Below are 18,482 nucleotides of genomic sequence, written 5' to 3' on the forward strand. Positions count from 1 at the left end.
TTGAAGTCTATATATAAAATTATTAGTGACATCATGTAAGCTTCCTTTTTAAGATTTTACTTCATCCATTACATATATACTATATATGCTACGATATATGGATCGTATATAATGTATGGAACATATAAGATATATACATGCTTACAAATATATGTATTCATGGATACATGTGTAGTAATAAAAGTACACTTTATGTTTATTACTATAAAGAGAAAAAGGTAACTTTGATCTTTTCATTAATAATGTTTATATTTATTTCCATTGAACCCAATTTACTAATTGTGTGCGTACACATATACATACACATACAGATTTAATGTATAAAAATTCTTGTTTTTTTTTAATTTCTTCTTTATTAGTTACTGTTTCAGTCTTTAATGCTGTTGAAATTCTAGAACTAAAATAGTATCTGTCGCATATCACAATCTAAGAAATGTTGATGTAGAGCATGACTCGAGCATTGTCTACATATATATACCACACGACTCAAGCAGAGTTGAAGGAGAGAAAACTAACCTAACAAGGACCCAGAGAAGGGGCGGGCCATACTACATTTTAGCCAGTATATACCTGTGTGTGTGTGTGTGTGTGTGATATAGAAAATGCCTGCAGTAAACGAAATGCAACTTATTTTTTTCATCTTTAAAGAAAGACATTCTACAAAAGAAGAAAAAAGAGGCGCCAACGTTCAAGGGAAGGAAAAAAAAAATATAAAGAAATTAGGAAGAAGAGAAATAGAAACTAACCTCCCTTCCAAATTCCCTTGTAAGATATCATTCTAAACAAGATCATAGCAATTATAGTACACTCGCCACCAAAAGGGGATGGCATTTGGACAAAATACAAGAGAGGGATAAAATAAAAGAATCACCAAATCAGACCACTGATTCACATGCACCAGTTTTCTTCAAAAAAAAGACTCCGACACCTGTTGTCGGGAATCGATTTCTAAAACTATCACTTGCTCTGTAGGGAACCTCGGCCACAAGAGTTACGAATCAAAGAATTTGTTTTTCTCCCCTCAAACCAAGCGATCGCTTTATCAATCTGTGCTCTGTACTACGGTGTAACAGTCCCCTCTTCCAACTATTTAAATTGGGCACTTCCCCACCACTGCCTTCCGGAGCATCTCAAAACTAGACTCTACCTCTTTTTATCCAAAACATCCAAATTATATTTACAACTTAGTCATCCAGAATTTCCAGCAACCTCTGCAGCTCTCTGTCTCATCATCTCCATCACTGCAGCCCTACGCCGTGAATCGGATTGCTGCTGCAATCTCCTCAAGTGCTCCTTCAGATCTCTGAATATGACACCAAATTTATAAATAACCTGCAGATATATTGCCTTGAATTTAACAAGGGATGTTACCACAGAGATTTATAACTTACCTGCAACGTGGCACATGGCATTCAGATTCTTTGCACGCTCGAGCATGAAGTTGTAGGAGATACCACATCTTCTTGCAGAGGAGACAACCTCCAGAAGCACGTATTTTACATTGTATACCATGTCGGAAAAGCCCCTTCACCTTACGGCAATTTGGATATTGACAGTGTGGAGAACGGCATTGTGATGCATGCACCAGTAGATCAAGCATTTTCCTAAGCTGCAATGTCAAGATAACCAATTTCGTTAGTCTTCTAGAGGAACATGCAAAGCATAGTGGAATTCAGAATCCCAATTCCAGTCTGAAAAAGGAAGGCAGAATCATTCAAACTTATCGTTCAATGAACTCAAAAATGAGAATAAATATAAATCTCCCAACTCACATCAGTAAATGTCAGATCAAGCAGCAGTATTCAGAGAAAGACAGCATCTTAAAAAATCACTTCAGTATAGCCGACAACCTTAACATATGTATACTCTTATTTTCACATGCTTTTCTTCAAGGTAAAAGCCACATGGCTTATTCACTAGTATCCCAAAAAAATTGACGATCTTGAAAACCACAGAATATATAGAGATAGCACATTTCAGTCACATTGAAGGTAAATGCAACAGCATTTCACTTTGGGAAGGCAAGAATCCCCGCATATAACTAGACCCATATAGTTCACTTATTCCATCAAAAGAGCAAGATAGCACACCACAGGTATATCAACATGTGCTTTAGTTTCCAACTCAGAACTTTTAGAACCATTTTCCTCTTCTATTCCATTCTTTAAGATATTGCAATATTGATGCAAAAGGAGGCAGATGTGCAACAGGCAAAAGATATCCTGTTTAGAAAGCATGTATCTACGTCCAATTCCAAAATTCTAGTTGGACTTCAGGCACAGACAGAGGTCATAAATATTTACTACCTTTCTGTTTGAGAGCTTTGTTTTGACCACAATTCTATGCTTATTTTTCAGATTGTTATACAGGATGTACAGTGAATGCGACATAAACTTTGGTAATAAGAGTAGAGCCCAGCTCTCCCCTGAGCAAGAAATAACCAATGGACTAGAACCTTAGTTACATCAGACTGAAATTTCAGTTACATAGAAATGAAAGCGATAAAAGAGCCCAAACGATGGAAACACACTAACTGCAAACAAATAAGTACAAAGGCTACCTGCAAAACCCGTAGTTGCCTAGCTTCTTTATTCTGTGCATCACGTTCAGCCACGGATGGATGGTTTGTTAACTTATGTGGATGATCAACACCTCCATCATTCTGATAACAATTATTGCATACATCATAATCAGGGCAAACTTCACATCGCCAACCTTGACCAGTTTCAATGTCCAGATGACATATGTTGCATGTTGTCACAAAGGCAGGAGCAGTTGGATTGTGAAGGTGATAAAGGACCATCATTGAAGAATGCTTAGCCCGCCTTAATGTATCATACTGATAATGATTCCCTTGACAAAGACTGAGGAATGCCTGCCTAGTATCAAAGAATTCACTCTCAAGAATCTCATCTTTATCTTTAGTATCAGCAGGAACATCAGTAATTTCCACCTGCAGGGTTCAACGATGCAATCTGTAAGTTATAAATCAAAGTAAGATGGACATGCCCAAGAAACATGAAAAGAAGGATATAATCTTGATGGTCTTCATCTCCACCTCTTATCTGTTTCGCGACCTTTGTTTGGTTACAAGTGCTAGAACTCTTACGCAAAGGTCTCAATTGTTTGATAACAATAGGGAAAGAAGGGTCATTTTCTGTTCTCTTAGAGCTAAAGCCCATGGTTTCTTCAGGGAAAGTTTATTATATTGCTATCATATATAGTGCTTTTAATCTTGATTGCAATCCCTGTCCCTTCTTTTATTTTATATTATATACATCTAAAGTACCGATTATTGGGACTAAAGCTAGAAGAAACAACTTACTGGATAAAGGGTATGTTTATCCTTCTGGTTTACAGGGTGACGTTCCCTTTCTTCCCGGTTCTTTTCTATCTCATGACATCTGCAAAGATGTAAAGTAAAAACATCAGAGCAGAAGTAAAAGAAACACAAACAAGAAGCTGCACAACTCTTCTTCAAGAATCATCAAACTGCAGATACACCATTGGACCTTAAGGATAAAAGGAACAAACAAAACAAAGAAACTTATTCTTTCAAATAAAGCAGCCAGCAACTACTACAAGGACTCCCTAAAAAAATGCAATCAACTATCTAAAGAGAAAATAGGAATCGCATTCTCGCTCCATGACTATAAATGAGCTAAGAAGAATGTCCCATTGATTGAGTATTGCACGCAAGCAGGGACCGAAAAAGAAGTATCTCTCTCTCTCTGCTTATTAAATTACTAGGGTTGAAAGCCAAGTTGATGATGATACACATCAAACAGACTGGTAAGGTATGAATCCTTTTCTGCACTCACTAGAGAGAAGGTACCTTCTTCGATCTAGTTGAATGTCCCATCCCAATTTTGATGGCCAAATTATAAGCAGGTCATAGCCAAAGGAATACCTGGTTCTCTCAGGGTTACCAGCAATTAATCTAGTTTCTTTTTTTTTTTTCTTCTACTGATTCAGCCCATAAGTAATGGCATGGATGACGAAATAGATGTAAAAGCAAACAGGAAGCAGAGGCACCAATAAACAGCCACATGAGACATAAGAAAAAAGAAAAGGATAGCAGCAGGAAGACAGGAACAAAAGTTTGCGATAACACAAAAAGAAAAAGAAAATGCTTGATTTCCAAAGCAGATTTACTTGGAATCCATTATATATAATAAACAGCAAAAAGGAAAATTTATTCAATATCATCAACTGAAAAGAGGAATCTTCTGAGAAATGGAGAAAGAGTGACAAAGATGCACATAAGAAGTTACACAGCAGAAGGTACCCTGATACTCAGGAAAAAGTGATACACGCCTTCTTCCAGTCAGATTACATCAATGGTGTTAGACCAATTACCATCAATTAAAAGAAACAAAACAAGGATATACTTTCTCGTTCACCAGCACATTTCTCCTCCTTTACTAGATAATAAGGATTCAAAAAGGAGCCTAAATGTACCATTGTTTATAGCCATGTTTCTCTCTCTTTCTTGTTTCATTCTTTTCCAATTGTCTTCCTGTGTCTTCTTTGACAGACTAATTAGCTATTGATGTTTCAAAAATCTTTTATGAATCTCATCAACCATGAAAATCAATTTATTTCTCTCGAAATAGCAATATTGAAGCCATTAATGTCCCTTTTTTTGGGAACTTCAGACAAAAAAGTTGAAGCATTCATGTTAATATAATCGGTTAATATAGCATATATAAGTAACATCTGGATAACAGAATAATGAAGATGAAATAGTGCAATCTCTTACTTGTCACAAATCTGGAAATTTTTGCACTGGTGGCAGACCCAGCGGGTTCCAGAGACCATCAAAATACAACAGTGGGTGCAGCAATGCTGCAAATGAACCATGATAAAGTCCTCCTTCATCGGGCAAATGGTCTCACCAAGCTGGAGAGAAGTAGAATAAAAAAAAAGGAGAAATGTAAGAACAATATTTATGAAACCAAAACAAAAAAAAAAAAAAAAAGGAACTTCCAATTCTTAAAAGTCAGAGAAAAAAACCACTAGCAGTCAAAATATCTGCAGAGCATACTAAAAATATTCAAATAAAAAAAATTAAATGGTAAATAAATAAACTTCCAATTATTCAGTGCAGGAAGAGATAACCATAATCATCTAAAATCTGCAGATTAAACGAAAAATTATTTAAGAAAATCAATAATGATAGTAAAGGTTACAATTATAGGCAGTTGATGAAGAGAAAATGGTAAACAGAGAAACTTTCAATTCTTAGAAGCGCAATTAATTGTAATAATTTCAAAAAGCTACAAAGGACACAGAAACATTCAGAGGAAAAACATTCTCTCGTGACAATAATGTAATAATTACAATGAAAAGCAATTTATTGAGAGAACAAATGGTAGATGAATAAATATCCAATTTCTAGAAGTGCACAAAGAAGCCAGTAAGTACCCTAATTCCCCTCCAAATTTTAGCCCGTGCGTAGGGAGATGGGATCATTTTTTATGGGGAAGAGACCATTGACCAGGTTAAGGACATTTCGCATTGTGGATATGGATTTCCACCAAGCCCATAGAAAATGAGGGAACTCCTAGATCTTTTCGATGTTCTTTTTGAGTACAATAGATTCTGTAGGCTTTGCAGACAGGATCACTCTTTTGATGATTTAATAACACACTTAGTTTTATGTTAAAAAGTGTATAAAGAAATAAGCAGTTATTGCAATCACAAACTAAATATATCAAAGATATTACCCAAAAATATCTGATGATATAATTGTAAAGATTATGATTAGAGACAATCAATTGACAGGGAAAATAGTAGCAGAAGATGGAAGGAAAATTTACCTTGTGCATTAGCAACAGGTCCTTCGATGCATTGCCAGAAAGATCAGATTGGCCCGATGCTTTTAGAGCCCTTTTTGTAATGGTCTTCTTGGTTGTTCCTTTCTTGTTCTGCTTTCTGCCATCTTCTTCTTGATTAAGCTGATTAATAAGGTCTTCAGCAGCACCTGGCCAGTAGTCACCATCAAAATATGGTAACCTTGCTGCCGTTACCTTTGCTCTGCATTCGCCAGTTTGCACAAAGAAATGGTCATATAAATTAGTGAGATCAACTACAATGTTCTCCTTCCCAGCTTTCCTTAACATTGACAAGTACCTGAAACAGGAATTTTGTACATGCAGAAGAATAGGTTAGAGAAAAGCAGAACTTAATCAAAGTATTTAAACAACAATTAAAGTTTGTCATAGGTTATCATGCCTACCATTCCCTTAGTTTATCAGATTTCGGTGTCTTCTGAATTTCTGGATGACAATATAAAATGTAATCTTCACCCTTTAATGGAGGACAAGCCCATATATAGCAACTCGTAAAACCACGTTTCTTGCAGTATTCAAGGTAACCGATCTGGACAGAATATCAAATCAAACAATCAACAATATCGCTTTTATTATGGAAAAGAAATATTACTATATAGAGGAGAAAAAGGTACAATAGCAGGGGATAAGGAATCCTACTAAATTAACAAAAGAAAAAGTTAAGAACTATATAATGATCAAGCCAATACAACATCCCACTCCCTCTGCAACTTAGCCCAAGATACATCTCTAAACACCCAGGAGCCTTGGAACACAAAAAAGCAAAGAAAACCAATTTGTCCCATAAGTAACAAAGAAAGTAACATGATCGCGGAAAATCTCATTCTGCACCAACCACAACAGGCAGTATCACCCTTTTTTAGACAGGGCCATACAAGCAGATGAATGAATAAGCAATAAACATTACCAGAATTTCATGGTAAACGAATGTACGGAGAGCCTCTCCAGTCACTGCTTTAATTTCAGGTCTGAAGTACTTCACAGAATCCAGATATGAAAGGTAAACACGTCGCTGATTTGGAAACTGACATTCTGATCCAAATTCTTGAACATACATGCCAAAAAGACACACTTCCACGCCTTCAATCTTCTGAAACAACAAAATGACCTGGAAGGGAAAAAACCACCATGATCAATAAAGATATTTACAAAGATCAGTATGAACAACAAACGAAAGTTGCATACTTCATCCATACCTTAGACTTGTAAGGGAATTCAGTAGGGTAATTGTCTTCTCGAAAAATTTCAAGAAACCGCTGCTTCACTTCCAACTTTTTGTCAACAGAAGAAACAACTCTGATTACAAGTGCCTCAGCACCAGGAACCTGGCAAAATCAATAAAAGGGAAAAAGATTAAGTAATACTGACAGCATATCCCAAGATTCAAACTTGAATAGAGGTATAAACAGAGTAATTATAAACTGCATTCAATAGGCTATTGGCCCATAAGACCTGTATAAGGTCAAAATATTTTATAAATTACCTCTTCATAACTTTTCCCCTGAATTCTAGCCCTCTCTTGTCTTTCTTGCTTCAGTCTCCTAAATAACCGCTGCTCTATATGGTCACTGAGAATTGTTCTAGGCAAATCTTTGGCCCCAAGAACAGCACTCTGCGGTAAAGGCTTCCTCTCTCCTTGTTCAATCTCTGCTATATAACAATTAGGGCAAGTATATTCAGCTTGCCCACCATCATTCCTTCGACCATTAAACAAAGCACAAATCTGATGCTGCCAAGCTTCACACTTGTCACATTGAACCCACTGTAGGCAATCGTTCAAGTAAAGAAAAAATCAACCATTTACGACCATCATATAAGAGAAGAAAATCAAGATGTCATCAATATACAGTAACAAACATACCCATTCTTCAGTCTCTTCATCATTTTTCTTTTTCTCAAGCCTTGCCTTTAGTATGGCTGTCCCATCAACAACTATAGTATCGCCACGAGCCTCATTGTAGCAGGGAATACAGAAATAGTGCCTTGTGTCACCTGCTCCCATTGTGTAGTACATTGCATTTCGCTTAATGCGAGCACCACATGGCGAACAATATATAGGAGGTGGTTCAAAAGTAAGCTTCTCAACTGCACACAACTGGCATGAATTCTCACTCATCGCGTGCTCCATTGCTTGATTCTTTTCTGCCTTGGCTTTACTCTGTAAAAGGAAATGCAAAAGAAATAACATTTTATCTATCATGAACATTTATACGGACAGCATAACAGAGACCTTTGCACGCTTGTCCTAAAAATTCAAGAACATTTATACACTGTACAGGTGCAGTATCCAACTTGTATACATTTACAACCAAAAAGACTAGTTTTAGAAAATGACTTGCATAAAGAAGTGTGAGAAGTTATACAAAGATTATTGCAGTTGTCAAAATACAATGAAGAAATTGAGTCAAGGCAGCATAAGTTTTTTTTTTAAATATAAAAGTAATATTATTCACAAAGATACCAAGGGGGTACCGCCAATGTACAAAGCATAGATTACAAGTCTATTAAGTGGTCCATGACCTATCGAAAATCATCTCAATCTTTAATGTCATGATTTAACAAAATAGAACCAAAAGTATAGATCCACCTTATTTTAATGTTTGTCATATTAGTCTCGATGCGCTCAAAAGCTCTCGCATTTCTTTCCTTCCACATAACCCAAGAAATAATTAGTGGAATAAGGAACAAATGTTTTTTCTTTTTACAATAACCTGTTCAAGCCCACAACTCTTTACTCACATTTTCAGCCATTACCCAACTTAATCCCAGCAAACCCAAAACAGATTTCCAGATGTTATAGGTCGTCGGGCACCACAAAAGTAGATGGTTGTACGTCTCCTCACACGATTTGCAAAGGTAGCAACTGTTAACCATGGTATTACCTCTTCTTTTCAGCATATCAATGGTCAAAATGCATTCTTTAGCGGCTTCCCACGTAAAAAAAGCCATCCTAGGAGGGGCCCCATTTTTCCAAATTTGTTTAAATGGTGCTGAAATGATAATATTTCTATCATTTGTGCCTAGAAAATTGTACATCGATTTCACAGAAAAACCATTTTTCTCATCAGGCTTCCACACTCTTTTGTACCTTGTTTCTTTCACCTTCATGCTGCCCAAAACCAAAGGCAGGTTGCAATATTCATTGATTTCCCAATCCTGCAGGTTTCTAGTAACTTTCACATTCCAAGCCTTCCCTTCACCCACAATTTCATACATGTCCTTCACCCTCGCCTCCTTATCGCTAGCAATATCAAAAATTCTTTTAAAACGATCTTTAAGTTTAAAACTTCCCATCCATTCATCCTCCTAAAAACTAATATCCTCACCATTACCAAGCTGCCAACCCACACAGCCCTTGAATACATGGCTGTCATCCCTAAGTTTCTTCCAAAAACTCCTCCCATGCGGTTTGAGTCTACCCCTCCAACCCCTCTCCTTTTCCCAGTCTCCCAACCTCGCTTGCACAACCCTCCTCCACAGCCTCCCCTCCTCCACGAGATATCTCCATAACCACTTCCCATGAAGAGCGTCATTGAGTGCTCACTCATCCCTCCTATCACCGATTCTAACCATTTCTGTTTTTCTCATATTTATTTGAGACCGGACACCATTTGAAAACAAAGAAGAATGCATCTCAAGTGAAGTATAGCATTGATAGAAGGTTCACAAAAGATAAGGGCATCACATCCGCAAAAAATAGATGAGAGATTTTGACACTTTCCTCCCCCCCCCCCCCCTCTCCCACAACCACACCATTTAATAACTTCAACTCCCCCACTTTCTCCATGAGTCTACTAAAAACCTTCATAACAGTGAGGAAAAGTAATGAAGACAACGGATCCACTTGACATAGCCCTCTAGAAGCTTTAAAGAAATCTGAAGGGTCCCCATTAACCATGACTGCAAATGAAGTAGTGGAAATACATTTCACGACCCAAGTCCGCCATTTGCAACCCAAAACCCATTCTTCTAAGCATATAGTCCACAAAATCCCAACAAATATGATCATACTTTACACAAAATGCCCTCCTTTTTCAGCCCTACCAACTCATCCACCATTTCACTAGCAATCATCATAGTATCAAGGATTTGTCTACCCTCCACAAACGCGTTTTTGTTCTCACCAATCACCTCACACAACACCTTAGAGAGTCTCTTTGCTAGAACTTTTGAAATCAATTTGTAGATACTCCCCACCAAGCTAATCGGTCTAAATTCTTTAATATCTTTTGCACCCGCCACCTTTGGAATAAGAACCAAAAGAAAGTTGAGTTTATAGAGTTGACAAAAGACCCAGCCCTATGAAAATCATTGAAAACAGTAAGCACATCTTTCTTTATCACATCCCAAAAGACTTAGTAGAATTTCATGTTGAAACCATCCGGCTCTGGCGCCTTATCCCCATTACAATCATTAAGACACCCTTTAATTTCCTCTTCAGTGAACAGCTCTTTTAACCCATCTCTATTTTTAGCACACAGCATCTTAAATTGCAGATTATCAACATTGGGTCTTCTCTGCTCATCTTCCGTATATAGTTGCTAAGAAAACAGACTTGCCATCTTCCTCATATCTTCATTTCCACTAAACACCTCCCCATTACACCATAATTCTTCCACATAATTATTATTTCTACGAGAATTTGCCATGCAGTGAAAGTACCTAGTATTCCTATCCCCCTTTAAGCCATCTCTCCCTAACCTTTTGTCTCCACAAGATTGCCTCCAAATGCATAACCTCAGCAATTTCCTTCCTCAAAGGCTCCCTCCTCACCCTCCCATGCTCACCCAAAATACCCCCCATCTTCATGGTGATATAATAAGATCAACGGCTCGGACTAAAAAATTTCTTATATTAAGAATCTTCTTGCTGTTGTAGTCAAAAAAGGAAGTACAACGGATTAGACCCCTTTAAGCTGCTCAAAGGGACAGCTATTTGTTGCTAGCTGAAGGTTTTATGTTGGCTAAGATGACAAAAAATTACAGCATTTTTGCAATCTTAGAGATTAGGAAGATAAAGAGTTTGTCATCCCTATTTTGATTGGGTGCTCGCTAGGTTAAAGAAAAAAAAATCCATGCTTTGTTGACAAAGAGGCGAGTCAGGTTAGGCTTTTTATCTTCACTTATAAGCTCATGTGGCTTATGAGTTCATCAGGCCTATTCATAAAATCACAAAAAAAGCCGATAACGTGTTTGGTTAGGTGTATCCTAAAGCTATAGATAGTTTTCTTGTCGCTGCTGCCTTCTCCTCCGCTTTGCCTAACAACCTAAATCTTCGCATGTTCTTAAGTCCCCTCGATGTTATCACGAAATTTTTTCTAATATCTTCATTATAGATTCTGGGAGTTTCATTTTGCTTTATCTGAACCTCTTATCTCATTTTGACGATGTTAACACTATTTATATGATTTCTAATCCGGTCAAACATTCTCGTTCTAAGCATACTGAACTGGATAATTACTTTGTTCGAGAAAAAGAAAAAGCATGACAGTTAATAGCACGATATATTCCCAGTCAAGAACAGCAAACTGATATTTTTTCTCAAGGAACTTTCTTTTCAAGGTTCAATCTCTTGTGGTCCAATCCGTCTGTGATACTTCACACATCTTCAAAGGAGGTAAAAGGATAACTATGGTCATATATATAACCTATTATTCAATTTATCATATAGATTATGTATGCCACTACTCCTGTACTTTTATATCATTCGGATTCTACAATCTAATCCTTTGTAAGGTTATAATTAGCAAACTCAGGCAGTTGACAAAATCACCTTGAATATCTTTCTCATACATGTTTTTTTACCGTTGCAAGATGATGACATTATATCATAACTGTGACAAAGCAAAATCTACATGTGAAGCATGAAAATTAACACAAAGAAAATAGTTGCCACCATAAAACTGCATTCAATTGTTGATTTGTGACTTCCAGCATTTCCCATCTTAAGCAAAAGGAAAAGATTTGAGAATGTATTCTCACCTGACCAACCCACTGCCGGAGGCCAATAATATGCTCCCTCACTTGCTCTGGGGTGAACAGCTCAGTCAATGAAACACCCTTTATTTTTGGCTTTCCCGACTTAGTTCCAGCTGCATTTTCAGCAGGCTGTGTTACATTTTCTTGTTTAGGTGGCTCAGCCTCTTTCTCAAGTTTAACATTTTCTTCCTTAGGTAGACCGGCAAGCTCATCATATTTTACAGGTTCACTGTCAGGCCTCTGTGTGGGGATATCATCTGCACCATCCATCTTTGTCTCACTAATAGCAGGACTTACTTGTTGAGATCTATCAGCAACTTCCATCTTAACTTCCATAAACTCAGACTTAATTGATATACATGCATCACCATGTTGATAATCTTGGCGCTGGACATCCTGGGATATAAGAGGTTCAGAAACAGAAGTTGCTACTGCAGGATTGTCAATCTTATGGGCAGCAGAGTGGGAGGACTGCTCTATCTTCATGCGTTTTATAGAAGGTTGCAAATCCTCTGAAGTCTCTACAACTGATGGAGCTTTAGAATTCATTCTGCCAGTAGCAGCTCTGGAATCATATGATTTACAGGATCCCGTCATCGGACTTGCCAAACCAGAATCAGAGTTTTGACGGGTCCGTATCCTCATTTGCTGGTGTAAATAATTCTTAACAGGAACACAAACAGGGCAGTTTGCATCCCTGCAATGCTTGTGATGATGAATCAATATCTTGGTGTGATGGCACCGAGGATATGGGCACTGAGATGAATTGCACAAGTCCATATGTCTCCATAGTTTTTGGACAGTGACGCAATTTGGATCTTGACACTTCCCTTCTGGGGCAGGACATCGACGAGCATGCCGAAGAAAAAGAAGCCACCTCTGTTGATTTCTAAACTGCTTATCACGGTTTCCATTTCCAGATCTACATGTAACACCACTTGCATTTGTAGGCTGAACTGTACTTCTCTGAACAACAACTTGGCCAATAGCAGATCCCTCCGAAGATAGATTGTTGCACTGAGCTTCATCTTGCCCTGATATTCTCTGACGAAAATCCTCCTGAACATGCTGTTCATTTGATATGTTTCCAGATATTTGACTCCTGTCTTGGGGCTGCCTCCATGTACCCTGCATAACAGACTCTGTGTGTGCTCCAACAGGAACGCCACAAAAATCATTATGGGACTCCGAAACCATTTGTTGATGCAAAACTTGTTGCATCTGTTGCGAATTTTGAGGGTGTGATGAGCATATGTCATTCTGCCCAGTTGGGACAGACAGATGCTGAGCACCCCTGGAATTATCTCCAGCTGAGTTCTGTTGGAATTGATTCTGCAGCTCAGATAGCTGGAATTGTTCAGAAACTTGCGAGTGCAAAACATCATTATGGTGCTCTATTCCAGGCTCACGCTTAACCTGACCGCCTAGATCTGAAGCCAGCTGAGCCTGTCCATAGGCATCGTTGTTTAATATTTGCTGCTGTTGCTGCTTCTGTTGACGTTGCTGTTGAATAAATTGTTGCTGCTGCTGAAACTGATGAGATTGTTGCTGGAATTGTTGTTGTTGATGGGAGTGCAGCAAATTATCTCTTGCAGGTAATGCATGTTGGAAATTCATATTCTCAAACTGATCAATTGATTGAGATTTCATCTGTGCAGCCTGTTGTGTACCATGTAAGTTTGACTGATTATTTACCATAGATGGACTAGTTTTCGAGATAGGCTGCAAACTGACTGGATTCAAGTTATTTGTCATCGACCCAACAGATGATACGGTACCGTAGAAATTCCCAGAGCCAAAAGAATCAGCACTGTTTAATCCATAACCATCACCTAATATATTTAAAGATGGCTGTGAGAATGTTGATAGCATCATTTACAGTATAATCACATGGTAACAAACCCCCACAAAGCAGACAAAAAAATCAACGTAGTTAAAACAGGAAACTAGAAAGATAGATGGGACAAGATATGCTACCATGCATTACTGGTCGCTGGAGTTGATCAAAGGACTGTTGCAAAGGTTTGGTTGAATTCGCATAAGCAGTGGCACTCAGATAGCCCTCGGAAGTCCTAGTTTCATTCACAAGATTGCCAATCATCCCTGAACTGCCGTTTAAAGAGCCATTTGTTAAGCCATAAGATTTCTGCTGCAAACCAGACCTAAAACCACTACCCATTTGGCTGCCAAGACTGTGCAGTATACGGCTGTTTTGACCACCAACATGTTGCCTTTGCTGCTGTTGCTGTGGTACCACTGTAGATTCAACAGCTGAAAATCCACCAGTATTACTGGAAGATTCCACATTCATGTAAGACTGACTATTACTATTGTTTGTGCTACTATTACTACTACAATTAAATCCAGGGGTAGGAATCATTTGACTTGTAAGTCTTTGTGCACCAATAGTTGAAACATTTGCACCAGAACCAATTGAAAAATTGGCTGATGATGGTTGATATCCATTGGACAGAGTACCTGCAAAAGTATCCGCTTCAATTGAGAAAAAAGTAAAATGAATAGCACAGGGAAACATTTGCAGGACTTAAATTTACCATCAGATCTATTTAAAGAACCACCATGCATGCCACTGCTAGGCAATGTGCTTCCTCTGTTGGCTGTGAGTGGCATATTACATCCGCTGGAAGCAATCATTGAAGTATCAACAGAAGACGTAACCATCAAGCTTGGATTCCCACCATGTGACATGCCAGGGGTAGGAATCATTGTACCAATGGAAGAAGATGAATTGACAAGCTCTGGATGCCGTTGGGTGTAGTTGTTCCCTGGTTTGCCCCTGAGTAGGCTTCCCAAGCGGGCTTCTAAAGTCTGTGAATTCATATACTCCTCCTACCACACAGATTGTAAATGTCACATCCACCATAAATTCCAGCATCACTCAAATTCAAAAGAAACTCTAAATCATAAGCAGAACACATAAGGAAATAACATAAAGAGTCTGCTAAAAAGCATCTCCATATTTTCTTACAGCAATCCCTGTTTTTAAATAAACTCCAACAATCCAGTAAATAACAATCAAAGCAAATACTTATCAAAAAATTAAAAGAAAACCTTTGTAGATGCCATTTTAAAGATTCCTTCCTCTAACCGCCTAGCAATATCCATGTACTTTGCTCTAGCAGTGTCATCAACTGGTTGTGGCTGCCGTTGCTGTAGAAGATTTAAACTAGAGAAAGAAAAGATTAAGAAGCCATATTAGCGTTCGCTAATATAAAGATCTGGAAGGCCAATTAGCATTCAGCAATATAAAGGTTGCTCTGCTTAGTACCTCAACGGATCTAAAGAGCATTCTATGTAACAATAACCACCAAAATAAAGGAAATATCAGTGGCTACCACAATAAGATGAAGAACTGGAAGGAATGAACATAATTTATTTGAGCAAGCACCAAAAAAATAATATTGCATCGACCAAGTGGTGGGAGGCTCTGCTGCCACCACAAGTCATATAATTTAAGGAGAGGAAAGCAAAAACTGGGATTCCATGGCAAGCATACTTCAGATGATTTTAGAACACCAACACATTGTACCCCCAGGAATCATGAAACGTAGATCTGAGCAACTGTAGGAATCCCAATTGGTAGGAAACATATAGGACAAGCATGTAAGAGATGCATAAGATTGTTTATTTTAATATTTTAAATAATAATAAATCCATAAGATACCTAAGCATTGACAATGTGGCAGTGCAAAAAGTGGATGACGTGACCAACCGAATTTACATGATAAATCCTAAAGAAGAGGCTATTAGATCAGAGAGCAATTTAAACATATTAGCAACCGTTGAATCAATGAGAAGACCAAACACTAGTGTTGATGCTGTGAGAATAAAGGAATCTAATTTATAATAAGAAAGATCAAGACACCTATAATTGGATAAGTAACAATCTACCTAAAAGAAAATATTTAGACAAACAACGATTTACTGATCAACATGACACAATCCATGAACCTAGTTTCATCCACTGTTATACAAGTAAAAAGTGGATCCAACTTTTAGAGAATATATCTAGTTTTTTTCTCAAAAAAATTTCTTGTTTATACAAGTAAATAGTGGTATAAAGAATACAACTTCTAGAGATTGTGCATAAATCTAGTTGTAGTTCTTGTTAATACCATTAAATGGTTGTCTAAGGAATTGAACTTCTAGAGACCAGCAACTAGTGCTGCTTCTGCTAGATGAGGACAGGCAAAATCATTATTTACACACGTAAGCAGAAACCTCTGGGAAGAGCTAAGCTTCCTATGTATATATTGAAGCAAAAAAATGCAGTTATTAAAGTCTATGACTTACAAGTCCAATCATTCTATACAGATCTAAACACAAACCTCTATGAACCACAAGCTAAGGTTTCATGTCTAAACTTTATTTCAAAAAAAGGTTTCACATCTAAACAGATTAGTTAGAGACAGATTTCATAAACTTTTTCACATAAAGTAAAGGATGTATATATTGAAGTCAATTATTCATGAAACTGTACGTGTAATCTAAGGGTAAAGACTACATTAAAAATCTAGATTTAAATTAGACTCCAAAATCAATATATTGGTGAATATCTTGGTAGCTATAAGTGTATAATAAAATAAATTTCTGACCCAGAATACTCTTTTTAGGTTCAAGTCCCAGGATCAATAGAGCTATATGATTCAATCCAAGCTAGAAACTTAAAGAAAAGAAACATGCTATAGGATCAATTAATTAACAACAATAGCATACATCTGCCTATCAAGAAAAACAAACAAATAGCACACATCAGAGATTTGGAAGTACAAAATATCGGGGGGCTTTTTTTCCAATCATAGACTTATAGCATTCGTATATAAATTGAAAAGCAACAAATAATGAATATTTGTCACCTATTTAGAAAAAAATGAATATCTGTCGCCTAACAATGTTAACATTGTTAATTGTGGGTCTAGCAGCACCAGGCAGACATACAGCAGAGAGGTATGCACACACAGAAAAAGGGTTAGAATTATGCTTGGTTTATTATCAAAAGCAATCAAACAGCATTAAATCACATAAACTAATTGTAATTATGGCAATTTTAATTAATTCTAGTTCCAGTTGCAGCTACTTAGCCAGAATCTCCATGTAATTCAAGCCATAGATTAAGACCTTTAACGAACTAAGTTGACAAACAGATAATAATATAAAAATATCCAACACCAAACTGTGAACTGAGAAATAGATAAGCCAATGGCAAGGAAAGAACATATTACATCCTGGTTCGCATGTACTGTCGCAATCTGATAAGATCATGGTCCATATTATTCACTGTGTTCCGTGGAGGACCCGCAACAACACCACCAGGACCAACACCAACAGCAGCACCACCTAAACTTTGCATCTGAGAAGGCTGGAGGGTGTTCCCATTTTGCTGGGGAACCGCCCCTTGATTAGGCACCTGCCCTGATATCTGTCCCGACATATGAGCCTGCACGTTCATTTTTATTCTTTCTTCTTCTCCTTCTTCGCTTTCCTCTAACTCTTCTAACTAGTTTTACCAAGCACCGCATACCTCAAACCTCAGTTTCTCCAGGTAATCACAACATCCACCGCTCATTCTTCCTCTTTTTTTCCTCTCGTTTTCTATCTGCTGTTATTATCATACACGTCCTTCATAGCATACAAGCAATACACCTATATCCACCCACGTACTCACGCCTGTACATTGATACAATATATTAAATACCCATACTTACGTATATAATTAACGTGATTTGATCTCAACTTAACAGTTTCTGCATTGCCCAACTCAACCAAAAGCGAAATTGGCAGGATTGAAAGGAAATTAATTACATGGAATTTGAAATTTTCTACAACGGGAACATAATTTAGAATAAGAAGCAAGCAACGGCAGATCCTAATTAGGGAACAAGAACAACTAAACATAAGTAACCCTAGGTTACGCAACGTAAACTAGATTAAATCAATGAGGCAACAAAACAAATAAACCCTAACATACAACTCCCAAAAAAGCAATAAAAAGAGTGGCCACCTGAAATAGAAGAAAAGTGCAATCAGTAGCAGCAGCGATCGAAAATTGACGGTGACGAGAGGTGTAACCCAACCGGGGGAGACAAAAACGACGTCGTTCAAGATTGCGATGATCGACCGATAAAGAAAGAGGGAAGAGAGAAGAAAACCTGCAAAATCGCACGTGCGAATTGACAGGAAGAGGAAGAAAAGTAAGTAAACGATTTAGGGAGAAGACGAATTCTGTGGTTTGTGGACTGAATCGGGAGAGAGACGATGAAGGGACTCGCGAGGGAGGAGTGTGTTTTTAGGAATTAATTTTGGGGGTAGAGATTTTGGTTTGGGATTCGATTTGGGGATTAATTTTTTGTTTTATTAAAAATTCAATATAATATTATTTCTCTATAATTATTAATTAATTTATTAATCAGTTCTAATTAATTAATTAATTAGCGGGTTTATGTTAATTATGAGAACAAAAAAGGGAAGGGAGACGATGAAACAAAAAGTGAACGAAGGAGAAACAAGACTGGATTGGAAGGCTGGTACTTGGTAGTCGCACGAACTGGGTGATTAATTAAGTGAATTTACCATGTTACCCCTGTAATTCCACGTGAGTTTTTCTTTACACATATATATATATATACAC

At 37.5% G+C, this 18,482-nt stretch overlaps 1 protein-coding gene across 1 annotated transcript; it reads right to left on the bottom strand.

The window, feature by feature from the left end:
- Positions 1-735: 735 nt before the first annotated feature.
- Positions 736-18,191, bottom strand: LOC110821121 (histone acetyltransferase HAC1-like). The gene is made up of 17 exons (XM_088220833.1): positions 17,856-18,191; positions 17,077-17,521; positions 14,906-15,020; positions 14,389-14,683; positions 13,811-14,311; positions 11,837-13,665; positions 7,717-8,013; positions 7,339-7,617; positions 7,052-7,180; positions 6,763-6,963; positions 6,242-6,384; positions 5,823-6,135; positions 4,763-4,902; positions 3,326-3,404; positions 2,561-2,953; positions 1,392-1,609; positions 736-1,303 (listed from the first exon to the last, which is right to left on the bottom strand). The coding sequence occupies exons 2-17, from the start codon at positions 17,301-17,303 to the stop codon at positions 1,189-1,191; spliced, it is 5,274 nt and encodes a 1,757-aa protein (XP_088076959.1). The 5' UTR covers positions 17,304-17,521; positions 17,856-18,191; the 3' UTR covers positions 736-1,188.
- Between the last annotated feature and the right edge of the window lie 291 nt (positions 18,192-18,482).

Source organism: Carica papaya, chromosome 5, assembly GCF_054855325.1.
Source record: "Carica papaya isolate Zhongbai chromosome 5, ASM5485532v1, whole genome shotgun sequence".
NCBI lineage: Eukaryota > Viridiplantae > Streptophyta > Magnoliopsida > Brassicales > Caricaceae > Carica > Carica papaya.

Bases quoted from the DNA above. Each gene is read 5' to 3' on its own strand.
- LOC110821121 (XM_088220833.1), bottom strand. From the start codon at position 17,303: ATGAACGTGCAGGCTCATATGTCGGGACAGATATCAGGGCAGGTGCCT. The intron at 14,312-14,388 runs GTAAATTTAAGT...ATACTTTTGCAG, and splicing joins TTCTTTAAATAGATCTGATG to GTACTCTGTCCAATGGATAT. The intron at 6,136-6,241 runs GTAGGCATGATA...TTCCTGTTTCAG, and splicing joins TCTGATAAACTAAGGGAATG to GTACTTGTCAATGTTAAGGA.